Source organism: Xyrauchen texanus, chromosome 42 (assembly GCF_025860055.1).
Source record: "Xyrauchen texanus isolate HMW12.3.18 chromosome 42, RBS_HiC_50CHRs, whole genome shotgun sequence".
NCBI lineage: Eukaryota > Metazoa > Chordata > Actinopteri > Cypriniformes > Catostomidae > Xyrauchen > Xyrauchen texanus.
Window position 1 is genome coordinate 29205903 of NC_068317.1, and position 16738 is coordinate 29222640.

Below are 16738 nucleotides of genomic sequence, written 5' to 3' on the forward strand. Positions count from 1 at the left end.
TTATAAAGTTAGGCACAAAACTAAAATTAACTTGCAATCAAAAGCAACACTATACGATCACATTTCAGCACTTCACATACTGAAAGCAACGCTTAAACAACACTTGAAGTGCATTGCCACATGTTCGTGTTAAGTGCAGTTTTGGGAAATGCATGTTAAAAAAGGAAAGATTGCAAGTAACTTCGCACATACAGTTACGAGTTAAGATCAATCGTTATTGTAGCCCAGGTTATTATATCGGTCTACTACTAATGCAGATGGTCAAAGCATGAGAGTTTGACTCATTTTAGATTTATATGTACAGCATGTCATTTAACTTTCTGTGACAGATTATGATTTTTTATTTTTTTTATTCTCATAATGAGTCATTGTTATCATCAAAATATCAAAAATACTCCAGAGATTTTCACCTTTCTCTAAATCTGTGTTCGGTAAAATAACTTCAGTCTCTAGACATGGGAATTAAAGCAATTGTTTTAGACCTAACATCGTTGTGCCCCAGTGGAAAGTCTACAAATCCATTTATTTGATCAATGTGTTCAGGCTTCCCTTCAGCAAACATTAGTTTGGGTAGAGTTTCCTTCAACAAACAGCACAAAAACAGATCTGTCACAAGTTATCAGAGCACAAAATACTTTATCAGCTTGATCTGAAATAATAAAGCATGTGTATTATTATTGTGGAAATTGCAAGACATTTTACCTCTTCATTTGATGTCTTGAAATCCATGTGCTAAGGTCAGGGAAACAGCCCTTAGAGACGAAAATACGAAGGGAAAAACACTTTAAGTATAATTCAATTATGACAAATTACATTTGCAAATGTTAGATGCCACTGACCCTTTAATGACAAACGCTGCTCGCTATGAAACTGACAGATGTGGCAAAGTAAATAAATAAAATAAAGTCATTACAGATAAGTGGGCACGAAGATAAAATGAATCATGGTGTAACTGTTAGTTTGTGAGAGCTGGAGAAATATTCTGCCTTGTCTTGCATGAAGGCGCACTTAAGATGTGTGCAGAAATCTAATCAAAAATGTTCACAGTAAATTTGTTTTGACAAATATCAACAGCATCTGGATTCGCAAAACGAAGAAGACGAGACATCTTGAAATGTGCAGATAGTTTATGTGAAATACTTCTAAAAATCCTCGCTAGCATGTGGATGGCAGAACAGATTAACCAACTGGAAACCAAGTGCTTCTGAACACGAATGCAAATGTGGCATTTCAAGTTGCTCGGAGGCATGCTAAATAATTCAGAGAGTATTATTGTCAAACAATATATCAGCCTGTTTTTGGGACGTCTCTAAACGTGTACTGAAAATTCTGGTTTGTTGCACATGGCCTGCTTGAATGCTTCATTGTGCAATAACATTATCAGCTGCAAACTTACCCCTCTATCTGCAAAAGGGCTGGAAATCCATAAGTAATTTTCTTCTATAATAATATATTTTTAAGATGTAAGAATCTTGTCAATAATAAACCACTTTGAAATGATTGAATCATAATGATAATTTAATTCCTTTTCTGTTGGACTCAGTAAAGAAGCACCAAGAGTCTAAATGATGACACAAAACATGCAAATATGTGCAAAAGAAGTATTTGTACTGTAATGTATGTTATTTTAATTTTAATTAACATATATTAAAGGCAGTACAACAAATACTACCAAGATGTATACAGGGTTCACAGAAAATTTCTGGAAGTAATTTTTTTTAAAATAATAATAATAATAAAAATGAACGTATGCTGAAAATTTTTTTTGCTGTCAACTTGAAAAGCAAAGAGTAAATATGTTCCAAATACAATTTTGATAATTTCTTATGGCTTTTGTTGAACTACAATATAAAAGACATGCAAACATGTTATCATTATAAAATCATGCTTACTATTTATTTATTTCTGTATGTATTTTTTTGCACAAAGTATACATGGTAAATTGCTTTATACATGAACTAAAGCTGCCTTTTTATATTTTAGCAGTTAGCTTAGGGTTAGGTTAAGGTTAGGCAAGGGGATCATCAAATTTGGGGGTCCTTGGCATAATAAAGTTTTAAAATCTGTATTACATATTAAATATATTATTGTATGTAATTTGTAATAAAACAATTTTTTTTTTTAAGTTATATACTTTAAGAGAGTTACACATCTGTCAACTGCAAGAATAGCAAAAGACTTCCAGAGGTAAGTGGTGCATCATAACTTTCGACCAGAATTTATATTGTCATAAATGAAAAACGCAATGACATAAAAAGAGGATAGTAGCATAGAATTTTGAATAACACCATGTCTACACTGGAAACCACTGGTGTGTCTCTGTAAGTGGCATGTGTCGTAAGATATTACTACTGCTTTACATCATCTCGAAATGTTGACTAACACAAACCAACCAACCAACCAATCGTAAGTTCAATGCTAGACTTCAGGAATGGTGAAATGGCCATAACCATCAAATTTAATCACCCATGGCATTTTAAATATAACGTGATATCCTGAAAGGTTCAAAATAATTTAAGGCATTAAAGGGTTAAACGTCTCAAGTGTGCAATTTGTGCCAACTGAAAGGAGTCTGGAGTGAACATTTGGAGGTATTACCCCTTTATCTGATTCTTTTCTCCACATATTGTGGATATTCCCAACACAGGGACAGCATAAAAAAAATTATCCAATTTAATCATTGTGTTCTTGCTCCGAGAGCAACTGAATTTTAAAATGTTAGAGCATCTCTCCGTAAGTGGCATGTGCCGTAGATCCCCTCATTAATGAGACAGTAAATTGGCGACCCTTACATTTCAGATTTCCCATTATATATCAAAAATTGACGAATGTGACGAACCTTGTCTGCCCGTGGAGTGCACTTAAGGGAAAGCAGCAATATGAGGCTCATAACTGAGAGGATATGGGTCTAAAAAGTAGGGACGGTGAGTGCTACTTGAGTACCATCTGTCAAAATGAGCTACAGCCCCCTCCAAACCACAGAGCTGGAACAGACCTTGCAGATTGTTCAGAATTTCCACCACAGATCGATTCCAGATAAGAAAGTCCTGGCAGAATACACAAGGCCTTCAGAAAGCGTCTTTATAAATAATTAATTGCCGCGGCAAGAACCAGTTTTCCCTAATAAACATCTCTATCTGAGGTCCACAGGTCTTTCCACTTGGGTGCCATCTATAGTTTCCTTCATAGAGAGCGAGAGAAGACAGTGTGTTTAAAGTCAGGCTTATGAAATTTGTCTTCTTTTGATGGGATACAATGTTCTTTGTCATCTATCAAAGACATGGCGGAGAAATAAATGGAGAAAGCCGCTCAATAGTCAATCAGGGTGTAGAACATTTAAAAAATATTCTATTATGTTTTATTGACTGTATGAAGGATGAATTTGCTTTCATAGTCACCTAAGGCAGTAACAGAGGGGCCCAAACAGATGTAGTATAACACAAACCACCAGAGAGGAGAATATTTGTTTTAAAAACTAGTTTCTAAACTCCTCGATAAAGTACCGTGAGAAAGCCAACAAATGCTTAAAGCATGCTTAAAATCATACAAAAACCATTTCATATTGGGTCATATTTCACCAAACATTACATCAGAAATAAAATCAGAAATACTATTTTGCATAAAGTAACAAGGCCAGCACTTTACATTAAGGTTGCATTCATTAACATTATTCAGCTACATTACTTTAAAGGAACGTTCCGGGTTCAGTACAAGTTAAGCTCAATCGACAGCATTTGTGGCATAAATGGAAGCACAACGTAGTTCTAGCGGGAAGACTAGCAGCTGTACATCATCGCACCATTAGCTGGGTAAATCCTAGCCAATCACATGTAAGCCTTTGCTTTATAAGTCTGCTCCCAATCTATCACATTGCTACAACCTCCACCACCCCACCACCACCAGTTGAGTCCCGTCCTGCACGGGGGTAGGCTCCTCGCCCCTGCCTCCTATCTCTGGCAGGATATGACGGTTCCGAGTACAACTTCTTCGGACCGCCAGACGGGGCTTACACCACAGAGAAACTTTACATTTCTGTTTTATATTCATCAAATAAATGTAATCTTAAATTTCACTCAAGTCTGCGAGTCTTCCTGATAGAATTTTGATTACCACAAAAATTTGTTTCGCATCATTCCTCCTCTACTTTAAAAAAGCAAAAATCAGTTTTACAATGAGACACAATGGAAGCGAATGTGAATTCACCACATTTTTGGAGGATTTAAATGTGACTTCCATAAAAAATTATGTTCAGTGAAAAGTCATAATAACATTGCAATATATGAAATTGTAACTATATCAGATATTATTCATAAAACACGGGTAATACATGTGGTAATTTTTTGTAATTTCTGGGATATTTTTGTCAATTTCTGTGGCATATTTACCCGTTAATTTCCGACACTATTGGCATTGTATCTTTCTAAGGTATTTAAAAGCTTGTTTTAGACATATAGTAGCAAGTAAACAAGATATCCCCACATATATGTCAAACTACATTGTGTTCATGTTTGACACAGTATATCCCACACATATCCCAACTAAGCTGGTGTCAGAGCACAGGGTCAGCCATGATACGGCAGCCCTGGAGCAGATAGGGTCAAGAGTCTTGCTCAAGGGCCCAACAGTGGCATCTTGGCGATGCTGGGGCTTGAACCCTGACCTTCTGGTCAGTAACCCAGAACCTTAACTGCTGAGCCACCATAGAAAGTCTTGAAGAAGCTAGAGAAGGGGGGACACCGTCGGCAGTTGATGCAAGCTGCTGTGCTAATGATGCTGCGCGTTTTAGTTTATAAAAGAGATTTAGCGCTTATAATTTTCTTCTTCCCAAAAATTCAGAAAGACAATGTATTTTTTTGTACCCGCCCATCTAGCACCAACAATCCTCCATGCGATTATCTAATCAGCCAATCGTGTGGCAGCAGTGCATAAAATCATTCAGATACGGGGACCATGGGGAAACATTTTTATCTCAATTATTTGGACCGTGGCATGATTGTTGGTGCCAGACGGGCTGGTTTGAGTATTTCAGTAACTGTTGATCTCCTGGGATTTTCACACACAACAGTCTCTAAATAATTCAGAATGGTGCCAAAACAGAAAACATCCTGTGAGGGGCAGTTCTGTGGATGGAAATGCCTTGTTGATGAGAGAGGTCAACAGAGAATGACAAAGTCTACGGTAACTCAGATAACCTCTAGACTTGTAAGCCTTAAATGAAATGACTGTTGGTGATAAATTAAAACAAAATCAATGTTATGTGGTTATTTTATAATATCTGTGTCTTCTAAGCTGTTATATGACCTATTGTCAAGATAATGGATGCAACGGTCACGTCTTATGCGCTTTGCACTGGAGCACAACCGCATAGAAAGCACACCTGAGGTAAATTAAGCTTCATTTAAACTATAGCGTCTCAAACTCCTTTCATTTATTTTATTTTAGCATTTATTTTAGACAAACTACGTCAGTACTCTGCTGGTTTGCAATGACTGGTGGGTACATTTCCCTCTCCACTTCCTGTGAAGTGATGTATCGATGCACACTTATTCCCTGTGCCATTTGAAGTGCCCTTTCAACTGAACAAAAATGTTCCCATTGGATTCCCATATTCCAGTCTGTCATTGTTCGCACCTGTTTATCGTTTGTAATCATCCTGTCCTTGTGTATTTAAACCCAGGTGGTTTAAATACACAAGGAACGTCTGCACAAGGTGACCAATGAGGTGAAGAAGAGGTTGGATTACCAGGTGGCGCTTCAGAATCTGCATCGCCGCATGGAGCATGAGCACTTGGTCAATTGGGTTGAACAGCCTGCCATTAAAGCCACTGAAGAAGAAGAGCGTTTCAGAGCCCGGCGGCAGGGAGACATATTGGCCAGGGATCTTCAGATCAGAAATGCACTTTGCAATGCTTTCTTTCTCCTGCTGTGGGGTGATGCTTTTAATGACGCTCTGTTCAACCCAATTGACCAAGTGCTCCTGCTCCATGCGGTGATGCAGATTCTGAAGCGCCACCTGGTAATCCAACCTCTTCTTCACCTCATTGGTCACCCTGTGCAGACGTTCCCTGTAGTTGGTCTCCAGCAGTATAGCCACGTTATTCCTCTTGGCATCGAAGAGCATCTGTCGTCCTTCAACTCTCCACTGCTCCTTCTTCTCATCCTCAATGGCCTGAGTCAGGTTGGTCATGGCCAGATTCTTCACTTCCTGGGCCTTTGCCACTTTCTCCTCATTTATTTTGTCTGCAAAGGCGGCAACACTGGGTCCAAACTTCTTAATGCCACAAATGAAACTACCACGATGGGCAAACAGAAACTAAAACATGAAAACATTCACAGGCACACGAACTGGGAAAACACGGCAGGAATGAACACGGGAAGACAGGCACGGGAGCGAACATCAGAACACGGGAAACATCAGCGACATCACAACAGTTGAGACAAAGTAGACCTTCCAGAAACATCAAAACAGCAGGAACAACGAACGACAAGGGAATGGAGGAACAGCAGGGTTTAAATACACAAGGACAGGATGATTACAAACGATAAACAGGTGCGAACGATGACAGACTGAAACATGGTGACGGTGACACGGAAAACACGGGGCAGACAACCAGGGATCGTAACAACTACGGAGGACCCTAATGGTCGACTGGAATGAACATTTATTGTAATGTGTTACCAGAAGATTAAGCCTATTTTTTTTTTTTTACACTGTGACATTATTTTCATGACAGTTAAGCACATTTTAGTGGCAAATTTTAATTATCATAAAATGTCCATTTTAATTTCTGTAAAACAGAATCTTATAAAACACGTTAAGCAAAAACAGTGTATTTAAAAATCTGCATAAATTAAAGGCAGCACAACCAATCCTTCCATGGTATGTAAATGCTTAACTGCATAATGCTTAAGATTTTTATTTTTTTTGCATTAGATTAATGATAATGCAGCATTAAAAAAAAAAAACATTTTCATACCAGTAGGCTACTAGTGGACTACAAATGTGCTTAATTCTCATAAAAATAATGGCACAAAGCAAAAATTCTTACTACAAATATACATTTAATTTAAATGCTAACCATTTTTTTCTTTTGATTTTTGCTGTTAAAAATGACCCTACATGTTCTTGACAGGTTACATGTGATACAACCCAAAATATTTGCACTATTATAAAACTATTACCATATATAAAGTTCAGTACTGTGGTGTTTAAACAGAACACTGTAATGCACAGCTAAAAATCAATACCAAGGTCATTCTTTAACACTTCAGGGCTCGCAGAAGGTTAGGAGCAAAAATAGATATGTTGTTGGGTGTTGTTCATTGCGAATACATAATTTACTGTGTGTTGTGTCTGTTTTTTACATTCTGTCACTTTCATGGCTGGTATTCAGTTGGTTTGCACAGTCGCTCCAATTGCTACTCTGTAAAAATTAGATTTGATTTGCATCCAAACAGGCCAGTGCAGAAATGTTTTTTTTTTTTTTCATACAGGCACCTCATCTGTTGGGCATCTCCGAACAGTTCCTCGAGTCTCGTGGGGGACGTTTCTGAGAAATTGCAGCATTTATAGGTTTTTTAGATTGTGATGTACATTATGAACACAGTGTTCCCATTTTATTCCAAGTATTTTGTATTTTATTTTGTTCCCAGAACCACATGAGACTACACAGAATAAATAACATACCTATATAAAGTGCACGTGCAAACGTGTGCAAAAAGTACGGGGACAGTACAATAAATTACTAACAATGAACAGGACAATAGACACAGTAAGGGACAGTGCAGCTGTCTTTTGTTGTATGTAAAAAGAGCAGCGTGATCATTCCTTAAAATATTTCATTTTGTGTTCCTTGGTCAAAAGACAGTCAAACTGGTTTGGAACAACATAAAGGTGATTAAACAATGACATAATTGTCATTTTGGGTTGAGCATTCCTTTAAGATCAACTACTCAGCAAATGAGTCGATTTGTCAGGCAGCAGCATGAGTATTTTAGGCTTACCTCCAGGGAAAGATCTTCAGCACAGCAAGCATGGAGGTCAAGCCATGGAGAAGAATGCAGGGGAGCATATGCAGTCGCTGGTTCAGGGCTGATGTTTTTCCTTTAATTCCTTCCTTTATTCCAGTAAAGCAAGCAATGGGAACATGATGAGAACATGAATTTAACATTCCACCATCAATATACATTTACAGAGTGCAAAGTAGAATTATCTTAGATTTTTCTAAAGGATGGTTATAGGAATAGTTCACAGAAAAATGAAACATTCTGTCATGTTTTAATCAAACTCATGTCATTCCAAACCCATTTGATGCTTTCTGTCTTTTTGTTGAACACAAAAGGAGATTTTTTGGAAGAATATTTATACAGCTCCTTTTCAAACAATTGAACTTGATGAAGACCATTTCAGTCGGGAAGACACGCAGTCTTGAGTGAAGTTTAAGATACTATTTATTTGATAAATGTAAAACAGAAAGTAATGTCTCTCTCTTTGGCATAGGCCCCGTCCGGCGGTCCGAGGGATTTGTACCCCGAACCGTCTTGTCCGGAGATAGGAGGCAGGAGCGAGGAGCCTACCCCCATGCGGGACAGGGCTCAACTGGTGGTGGTGGGGTGGTGGAGGTTGCACACTGAAACAGCAATGTGATAGATTGTAAGCTTACAATGGCTTACATGCGATTGGCTAGGAATTACCCAGCTAATGATGTGATGATGTACAGCTGCTAGTCTTCCCGCTAGAACTACACTGCACTTCCATGTCTGTCAAGCTCCAAAAGGGACAAATAACAACATAAGAGAACCATAAAAGTAGTCCATATCACTACATGTGGTTCAAATTAGACTTTAGAGCTCCAACTGTGAATAACGACTTAAATAACTGCTTCAGAAGACTTGGAATATAGTGCTTGAGTCGTATGGATTACTTTCAAAATGTATATTTTCCTTTTTTGGAGCTTGACAGTGGTCATGTCATAATGAACTATCTTTGTATTGAACAGTCATTCTTCAAATCTTTTTATTTAGTTTTTAATTTGAGAAAATAACTGTATACAGGTTTGGAGTTATTAATGACAGAATTTTAATTCTTTGGATGAACTATTCCTTTTTGTATGTACATCAGACAAACGTTGAATGTTATAAAGTTGCAACTTGCTCTTTAGGATAAACTGAAAATGTACACATTTTGAAAGATTTAACAACAGGGTGTAATGTATTCTTGCTGCCTAGAGAAAGGCTCCATCTTCCAATAGTCCAATTGTCCACTAATACCAACGGTTTTATTTTTCTCACGTTTGTTAAAAGAAATATTGAATCCTGGCAATGTGATTTGGTGGGTATTTGCCAACATTCAGAGCAAAACAATTTAAAGCAATTTACATCTACTTCCATGTTGCGCGCACAGTCATTTTCTAGCTCATTCCCTGAGAGATGCCATTTTGTGGTCAATACAGTCAAATTAAAATGCCAGACTCCCAAACAACAAAATTAGCGCTAAGACTCATAATATTTGTACATAATTGCTTCTAAATAATTAATCTTAATACATGATTCTGGTCTTGCTGTGAACAGTTAATTGGTGCATGTTATTCCATACAAAGAAAATGAAGATATCATATATATATATATATACAGTGAGGAAAATAAGTATTTGAACACCCTGCTATTTTGCAAGTTCTTCCACTTAGAAATCATGGAGGGGTCTGAAATTGTCATCGTAGGTGCATGTCCACTGTGAGAGACATAATCAAAAAAAAAAAAAACAGAAATCACAATGTATGATTTTTTTAACTATTTATTTATATGATACAGCTGCAAATAAGTATTTGAACACCTGAGAAAATCAATGTTAATATTTGGTACAGTAGCCTTTGTTTGCAATTACAGAGGTCAAATGTTTCCTGTAGTTTTTCACCAGGTTTGCACACACTGCAGGAGGGATTTTGGCCCACTCCTCCACACAGATCTTCTCTAGATCAGTCAGGTTTCTGGGCTGTCGCTGAGAAACACGGAGTTTGAGCTCCCTCCAAAGATTCTCTATTGGGTTTAGGTCTGGAGACTGGCTAGGCCACGCCAGAACCTTGATATGCTTCTTACAGAGCCACTCCTTGGTTATCCTGGCTGTGTGCTTCGGGTCATTGTCATGTTGGAAGACCCAGCCTCGACCCATCTTCAATGCTCTAACTGAGGGAAGGAGGTTGTTTCCTAAAATCTCGCAATACATGGCCCCGGTCATCCTCTCCTTAATACAGTGCAGTCAGCCCTGTCCCATGTGCAGAAAAACACCCCCAAAGCATGATGCTACCACCCCCATGCTTCACAGTAGGGATGGTGTTCTTGGGATGGTACTCATCATTCTTCTTCCTCCAAACACGGTTAGTGGAATTATGACCAAAAATTTCTATTTTGGTCTCATCTGACCACATGACTTTCTCCCATGACTCCTCTGGATCATCCAAATGGTCATTGGCAAACTTAAGACGGGCCTTGACATGTGCTGGTTTAAGCAGGGGAACCTTCCGTGCCATGCATGATTTCAAACCATGACGTCTTAGTGTATTACCAACAGTAACCTTGGAAATGGTGGTCCCAGCTCTTTTCAGGTCATTGACCAGCTCCTCCCGTGTAGTTCTGGGCTGATTTCTCACCTTTCTTAGGATCATTGAGACCCCACGAGGTGAGATCTTGCATGGAGCCCCAGTCCGAGGGAGATTGACAGTCATGTTTAGCTTCTTCCATTTTCTAATGATTGCTCCAACAGTGGACCTTTTTTCACCAAGCTGCTTGGCAATTTCCCCGTAGCCCTTTCCAGCCTTGTGGAGGTGTACAATTTTGTCTCTAGTGTCTTTGGACAGCTCTTTGGTCTTGGCCATGTTAGTAGTTGGATTCTTACTGATTGTATGGGGACAGGTGTCTTTATGCAGCTAACGACCTCAAACAGGTGCATCTAATTTAAGATAATAAATGGAGTGGAGGTGGACATTTTAAAGGCAGACTAACAGGTCTTTGAGGGTCAGAATTCTAGCTGATAGACAGGTGTTCAAATACTTATTTGCAGCTGTATCATACAAATAAATAGCTAAAAAATCATACATTGTGATTTCTGGATTTTTTTTTTTAGATTATGTCTCTCACAGTGGACATGCACCTACGATGACAATTTCAGACCCCTCCATGATTTCCAAGTGGGAGAACTTGCAAAATAGCAGGGTGTTCAAATATTTATTTTCCTCACTGTATATATATATATATATATATATATATAGAAACGTACTCTCACTTTCAACTGCTTCTATTTTCAGCAAACTTAATTTGCTGAACATAAAAAGATTCAACAACTAAGACATAAACTGAACAAGTTTCACAGACATGTGACCAACAGAAATAGAATAATGTGTCACTGAACAAAGGGGGGGGTCCAAATCAAAAGTAACTGATGTGGCCACCAGCTGCATTAAGTTCTGCAGTGCATCTCCTCCTCATGGACTGCACCAGATTTGGCAGATCTTGCTGTGAGATGTTACCTCACACTTCCACCAAGGCACTTGAAGTTCTCTGACATTTCTGGGGGAATGCCCCTAGCCCTCACCCTCCGATCCAACAGGTCCCAGACGTGCTCAATGGGATTGAGATCCGGGCTCTTCGCTGGCCATGGCAGAACACTGACATTCCTTTCTTGCAGGAAATCACGCACAGAATGAGCAGTATGGCTGGTGGCATTGTCACGCTGGAGGGACATGTCAGGATGAGCCTGCAGGAAGGGTACCACATGAGGGATGAGAATGTAGTCCCTGTAATGGACAGCGTTGAGATTGCCAGCAATGACAACAAACTCAGTCGATGATGCTGTGACACACCGCCCCAGATCATCACGGACCCTACACCTCCATATTGATCCCGCTCCAGAGTACAGGCCTTGATGTAACGCTCATTCCTTCGATGATGAACGCAAGTCCAACTATCACCCCTGGTGAGACAAAACCACGACTCGTCAATGAAAAGCACATTTTGCCAGTCCTGTCTGGTCCAGCGGAGGTGGGTTTGTGCCATAGACGACGTTGTTGCCGGTGATGTCTGGTAATGACCTGCCTTACAACAGGCCTACAAGCCCTCAGTCCAGCCTCTCTAAGCCTATTGCAGACAGCCTGAGCACTGATGGAGGGATTGTGCATTCCTGGTGTAACTCGGACAGTTGTTGTTGCCATCCTGTACCTGTCCCACAGGTGTGATATTAGGATGCACTGATCCTGTGCAGCTGTTGTTACACGTGGTCTGCCACTGTGAGGACGATCAGCTGTCCTTCCTGTCTCCCTGTAGAGCGTCTCAAAGTATGGACATTGCAATTTATTGCCCTGGCCACATCTGCAGTCCTCATGCCTCCATGCAGCATGCTAAGGCACGTTCACACAGATAAGCAGGGACCAGTTCAGACATTCAGTTTAAAAAATATGCATTCCTCTTTACTGTATAGCCTGTACAGCTGAAAACATCTAGTTTTAGGCTTGCTCCATGGACATTTCACCAGGAAAACAGAGCTCACACATGCTCATACGCCCAGCAACACTTACCACTTTGGCCACTGGGGGCAGTGTTTGGAATTTTGGTAAGAACGGACTGATTTCAGCTAAGAAAATAACCTGCTGTGTCTGATTTTACCATGAGATCAGTCTACAGCGTCTGACAGACGGTGCTGTGCCTGATTATAATTAAATGTTTATTTTCATTTGGGCGTTTTCGATTAACAACTGATTAACACACAAACACAGAAAGAAGTCAAGAGTTTGACTCGTTCTGCTGCTGTCTGGGATATTTATGTCCTATCAAGGTCAATGTATTTCACATTGTTTTTTTTTTTGGTTTGTTTTGTCAAGCATACGAGTGAACACGCTCCCATGAGGTGCAAGCCAAAAACAAAAACCCAACACATTTTATCTGTGTATTTCACAGATGAGACACAGAGGGAAAAAACTGTGCTTTTCCACAGCCTTCAAGCAATGCCACATGCTTTGTCCCATACAAACTGGTTGCAACTGAGGGGCTTGTTCAAATAATATGTCCATTTTTAATTCAATTTCAATTCCTTCTGCCAAATTAAAATGTTTAAACATGTACTGTATTCACATGGCTTTTTCCTACTATGCAGCCTATGAAAAAAGACACGTTTACAAAGACAATTTTAATGACATTTTATGATGTCTGTTTTAATAACTGACAGCAATACAAGTGACTCCGCTGTTTTACCCTGCATTTCAAATAAAAAAAGAGCCTTTGTATAAAAGCATTCAAAAAGCCTACATACAGTAAAAACATGTTTTTGGACAATCTTTACACTTTTTTCTGTTTACACTTTACCACATAAACAGCATACCACCATATTTAGTAGTAGTTTGTACAAGAGATAAAAAAAATGTCAAACTTTACATCCACGCTGAATAATTACAAGATAGAAATGTCACACTGACTCACAGTTTTGTTCGGCCAGATCAAGTATTTCTCAGCTTTCCTGACACAGTTGCTCTGTTGAACATGCTCTGAGCTAGCCACGCAAAGGTCGCTCCAGAAAGTCCAGACATGACGTTACGGTTGATTAAAGTTTCACACAAGCTTTATCTTTTCACATTATCTTGCTCTGACATCTTATTGCAAGAAGTAACCAGTTCTGTTCATAAATTGGGGGCTTGTCCGGGATCATATGGAGCTGGTAGTTGCAGGTGAGTATCGAACAGAGAGTTGGATGGGTGACTCCTCTGGAGAGATAATCTTACCACATTGAGAGAGCAGCAAAAATTAGCTAAAAGGTAGCTACCATGGGACAGAGTGAAAAGGGCCAGGGACGTAACGTCACCTGAAGTCTGAAAATGCCACTAGTTAGCGATAACACTAGATAACCATGAAAAACAAATATGCAGTTAAACTTAAATTATATCAGGTAGCAAATCTATGAGCACAGGCACTGGCAGGGGCAGGTCAACAGGCAGTGACAAAAGAACAGCCTCAGTGGCTGTGAGCACAGGCAGTGACAAGGGAATAACCTCCATGGTCGTGAGCACAGACACTGACAGGGGAATGTCCTCCATGTTTGGGAGCACAGACAGTGACAGGAGAACGGCATTCATGGCCGCAGTGACCGTGGACACAGGCAGCGGTACGAGAATGGCCTTCTTGGCTGTGGACGCTGGCAGCAGCAGGGGAATGGCCTCGGTGACCGTGGGCGCTGAAAGCAGCACAGGAACGACCTCTGTGACCATGGATGCTGTCAGCAAATGAGGAGCAGGCGTCTGGCTCCTCCTCCGCCTTCTCCGGGCGGTGATAGGTTCATCACAGCAGCAGGGCCGGATCGAATACTCAGCAGAGCTCCGTGGTGAATGCTAAGAACAACGCGCAACAAGCATGTCCAGAGTCCCGCATAGCAGTTCCCCAAGCCTTCCAGTGAGGCGCATGATGATGTAAGCCACCTTCATTCTCTCTGACAGGAAAGCAGAGGGCTGTGACGTGAAGAACAAGGAACATTTTGAAAGGAATGTGCTGCAGGATTCAGCCTCACCTGTATACGGGGCTGGAGGGGGAATGCAGGCTTCAAAGCATCCAGGAGCCAGAGGAACCGCTGGAGCCAGTAAGGAAGCTTGCTGAGATAGGCCAGCATCAGGAGATAGGTGGAGCTGCTGAACAAAGGAGGTGAGCTCGGCGAGCTGCGATGCCATCATCTCCAAAGCCTGGTTTGAGGCAGCGATTTTATCTTAATGACGTCCCAGCAATACTCCCTGCTGAGAGAGGGCTGAGCAAAGAGTGGATTCCTCTGCTGGGTCCATACTTGACTGGATTTTTCTGTAATGAGCTGACAGTAAGACCAACAGACCCAAGAACAGAGGAACAGTTCAAAGGATTTATTAACAGCAATTAGAGCAGTCCCTGAGTTGTGGAATCTTCCGTGGAAGATCCGCTGACATGCTGCAAAGTGGAAAGCTTCCACACTCCTGACATACTGGCAGCCAACAGATACAAGAGACAGGACCAACTAGGCAGAGAGAGTGAGGTTGATACTCAGCATGAAACAGCTATCTATAATGTAAACACAATACAAACTGCAACAAACTACATGCAACATTAAACAATCCAGCAAAGGACATGACACACAAGATAATTAATATAGGCATGATCAAACAAGGGTCAGGTGCCGCTCGCAGCTGAAAGTTGGCATGATCAGCGTTCCCATGGAAACAATCAGGGTTCCCATGGAAACGCTGACTCTGAGTGCCAGCGGCACCTGAAACACACGAGGGCAAAAAACATCTACACGCTTGGAACAAAACAAAAAGGGAACGATGATGCAACGGTCCTCGTCAAACAAAACCCAACCTGACAAGGTGGCAGGATGGTGACATCACTGGAGAGCGCACAGCAGTAACTCGCACATGGCTGTAACCAACAATCAGACCCGTTCGTTCACACATAGAATGAACACAAAACATGACACAATTAGGGGACGATGATGTCACAGTCCACGTCAGACAAAGCCAAACCTGACAAGGTGACAGGACCGTGACAGCAACATAGCGTAATAATTTTGTCAGCCATAAAATACATAAACTAAAACTAAAATAAAAACTAAATGTACTGAAAAACCTGAATGGACAAACTGAAAATAAAACAGAAATAAAATCTAAAATAACTAATAATTACAACTATATGCTACGAACCCTGCACCTCACCAAACCAGATCTAGTTTAACCAAAACAGAAAGTTTAACCAAAATGAAAATTCTGCCATCATTATTTACCCACCCTCATGTTGTTCCACACCAAGTCCATCCTATTTCCATAGAACACAAAACTAGATGTTATAGCCAGAATGTTTGGGACTAGAGCTGGGAGAAAAATCTTTAGTCGATATTTATCTATATCTCAGGATACACAATATGGAAAAAGATTAAACGATTTCTGAAAAAATAGTGAAAGTTTCTGTTGATTTAAAAAACAATGTCCAAAGTAGTACACAAATTTACAGCTCTGGAGAAAATTAAGATACCACTGCAAAATTATCAGTTTCTCTGGATTTACTATTTATAGATATGTGTTTGAGTAAAATGAACATTTTTGTTTTATTCTATAAAGTACTGACAACATTTCTCCCAAATTCCAAATAAAAATACTGTCATTTATTTGCAGAAAATGACAACTGGTAAAAATAGATTCAGTGTTTTCAGACCTCGAATAATGCAAAGAAAACAAGTTCATATACATTTTTAAACAACACAATACTAATGTTTTAACTTATAAAGAGTTCAGAAATCAATATTTGGTGGAATAACCCTGATTTTCAAACACAGCTTTCATGTGTCTTGGCATGCCCTCTACCAGTCTTTCACATTACAGTTGGGTGACTTTATGCCACTCCTGGCGCATAAATTCAAGCAGCTCGTCTTTGTTAGATGGCTTGTGGCCATCCATATTCCTCTTGATCACATTCCAGAGGTTTTCAATGGGGTTCAGGTCTAGAGATTGGGCTGGCATGACAGTGTCTTGATCCGGTGGTCCTCCATCCACACCTTGATTGACCTGACTGTGTGGCATGGAACATTGTCCTTCTGGAAAAACAATCCTCAGAGTTGGGGAACATTGTCAGAACAGAAGGAAGCAAGTTCTCTTCCAGGATAACCTTCAAAAAGACGAATCTGCCCGATTCCAGCTTTGCTGAAGCACCCCCAGATCATCACTGATCCTCAACCAAATTTCACATTGGG

The 16738-nt window shown here is 40.1% G+C and overlaps 1 protein-coding gene across 3 annotated transcripts in view; it reads right to left on the reverse strand.

The window, feature by feature from the left end:
- The window catches only part of LOC127635086 (gamma-1-syntrophin-like), a 69674-nt gene that overhangs the window by 23096 nt on the left and 29840 nt on the right, over nt 1–16738 (reverse strand). For all 3 annotated transcript variants that reach the window (XM_052114867.1, XM_052114866.1, XM_052114865.1), the window contains exons 2-3: nt 8005–8117; nt 703–752 (exon numbers count right to left, since the gene is read on the reverse strand). In XM_052114867.1, the coding sequence (XP_051970827.1) occupies nt 703–729 (27 nt within the window). In that variant the 5' untranslated portion in view covers nt 730–752; nt 8005–8117. The remainder of the gene's footprint in view (nt 1–702; nt 753–8004; nt 8118–16738) is intronic.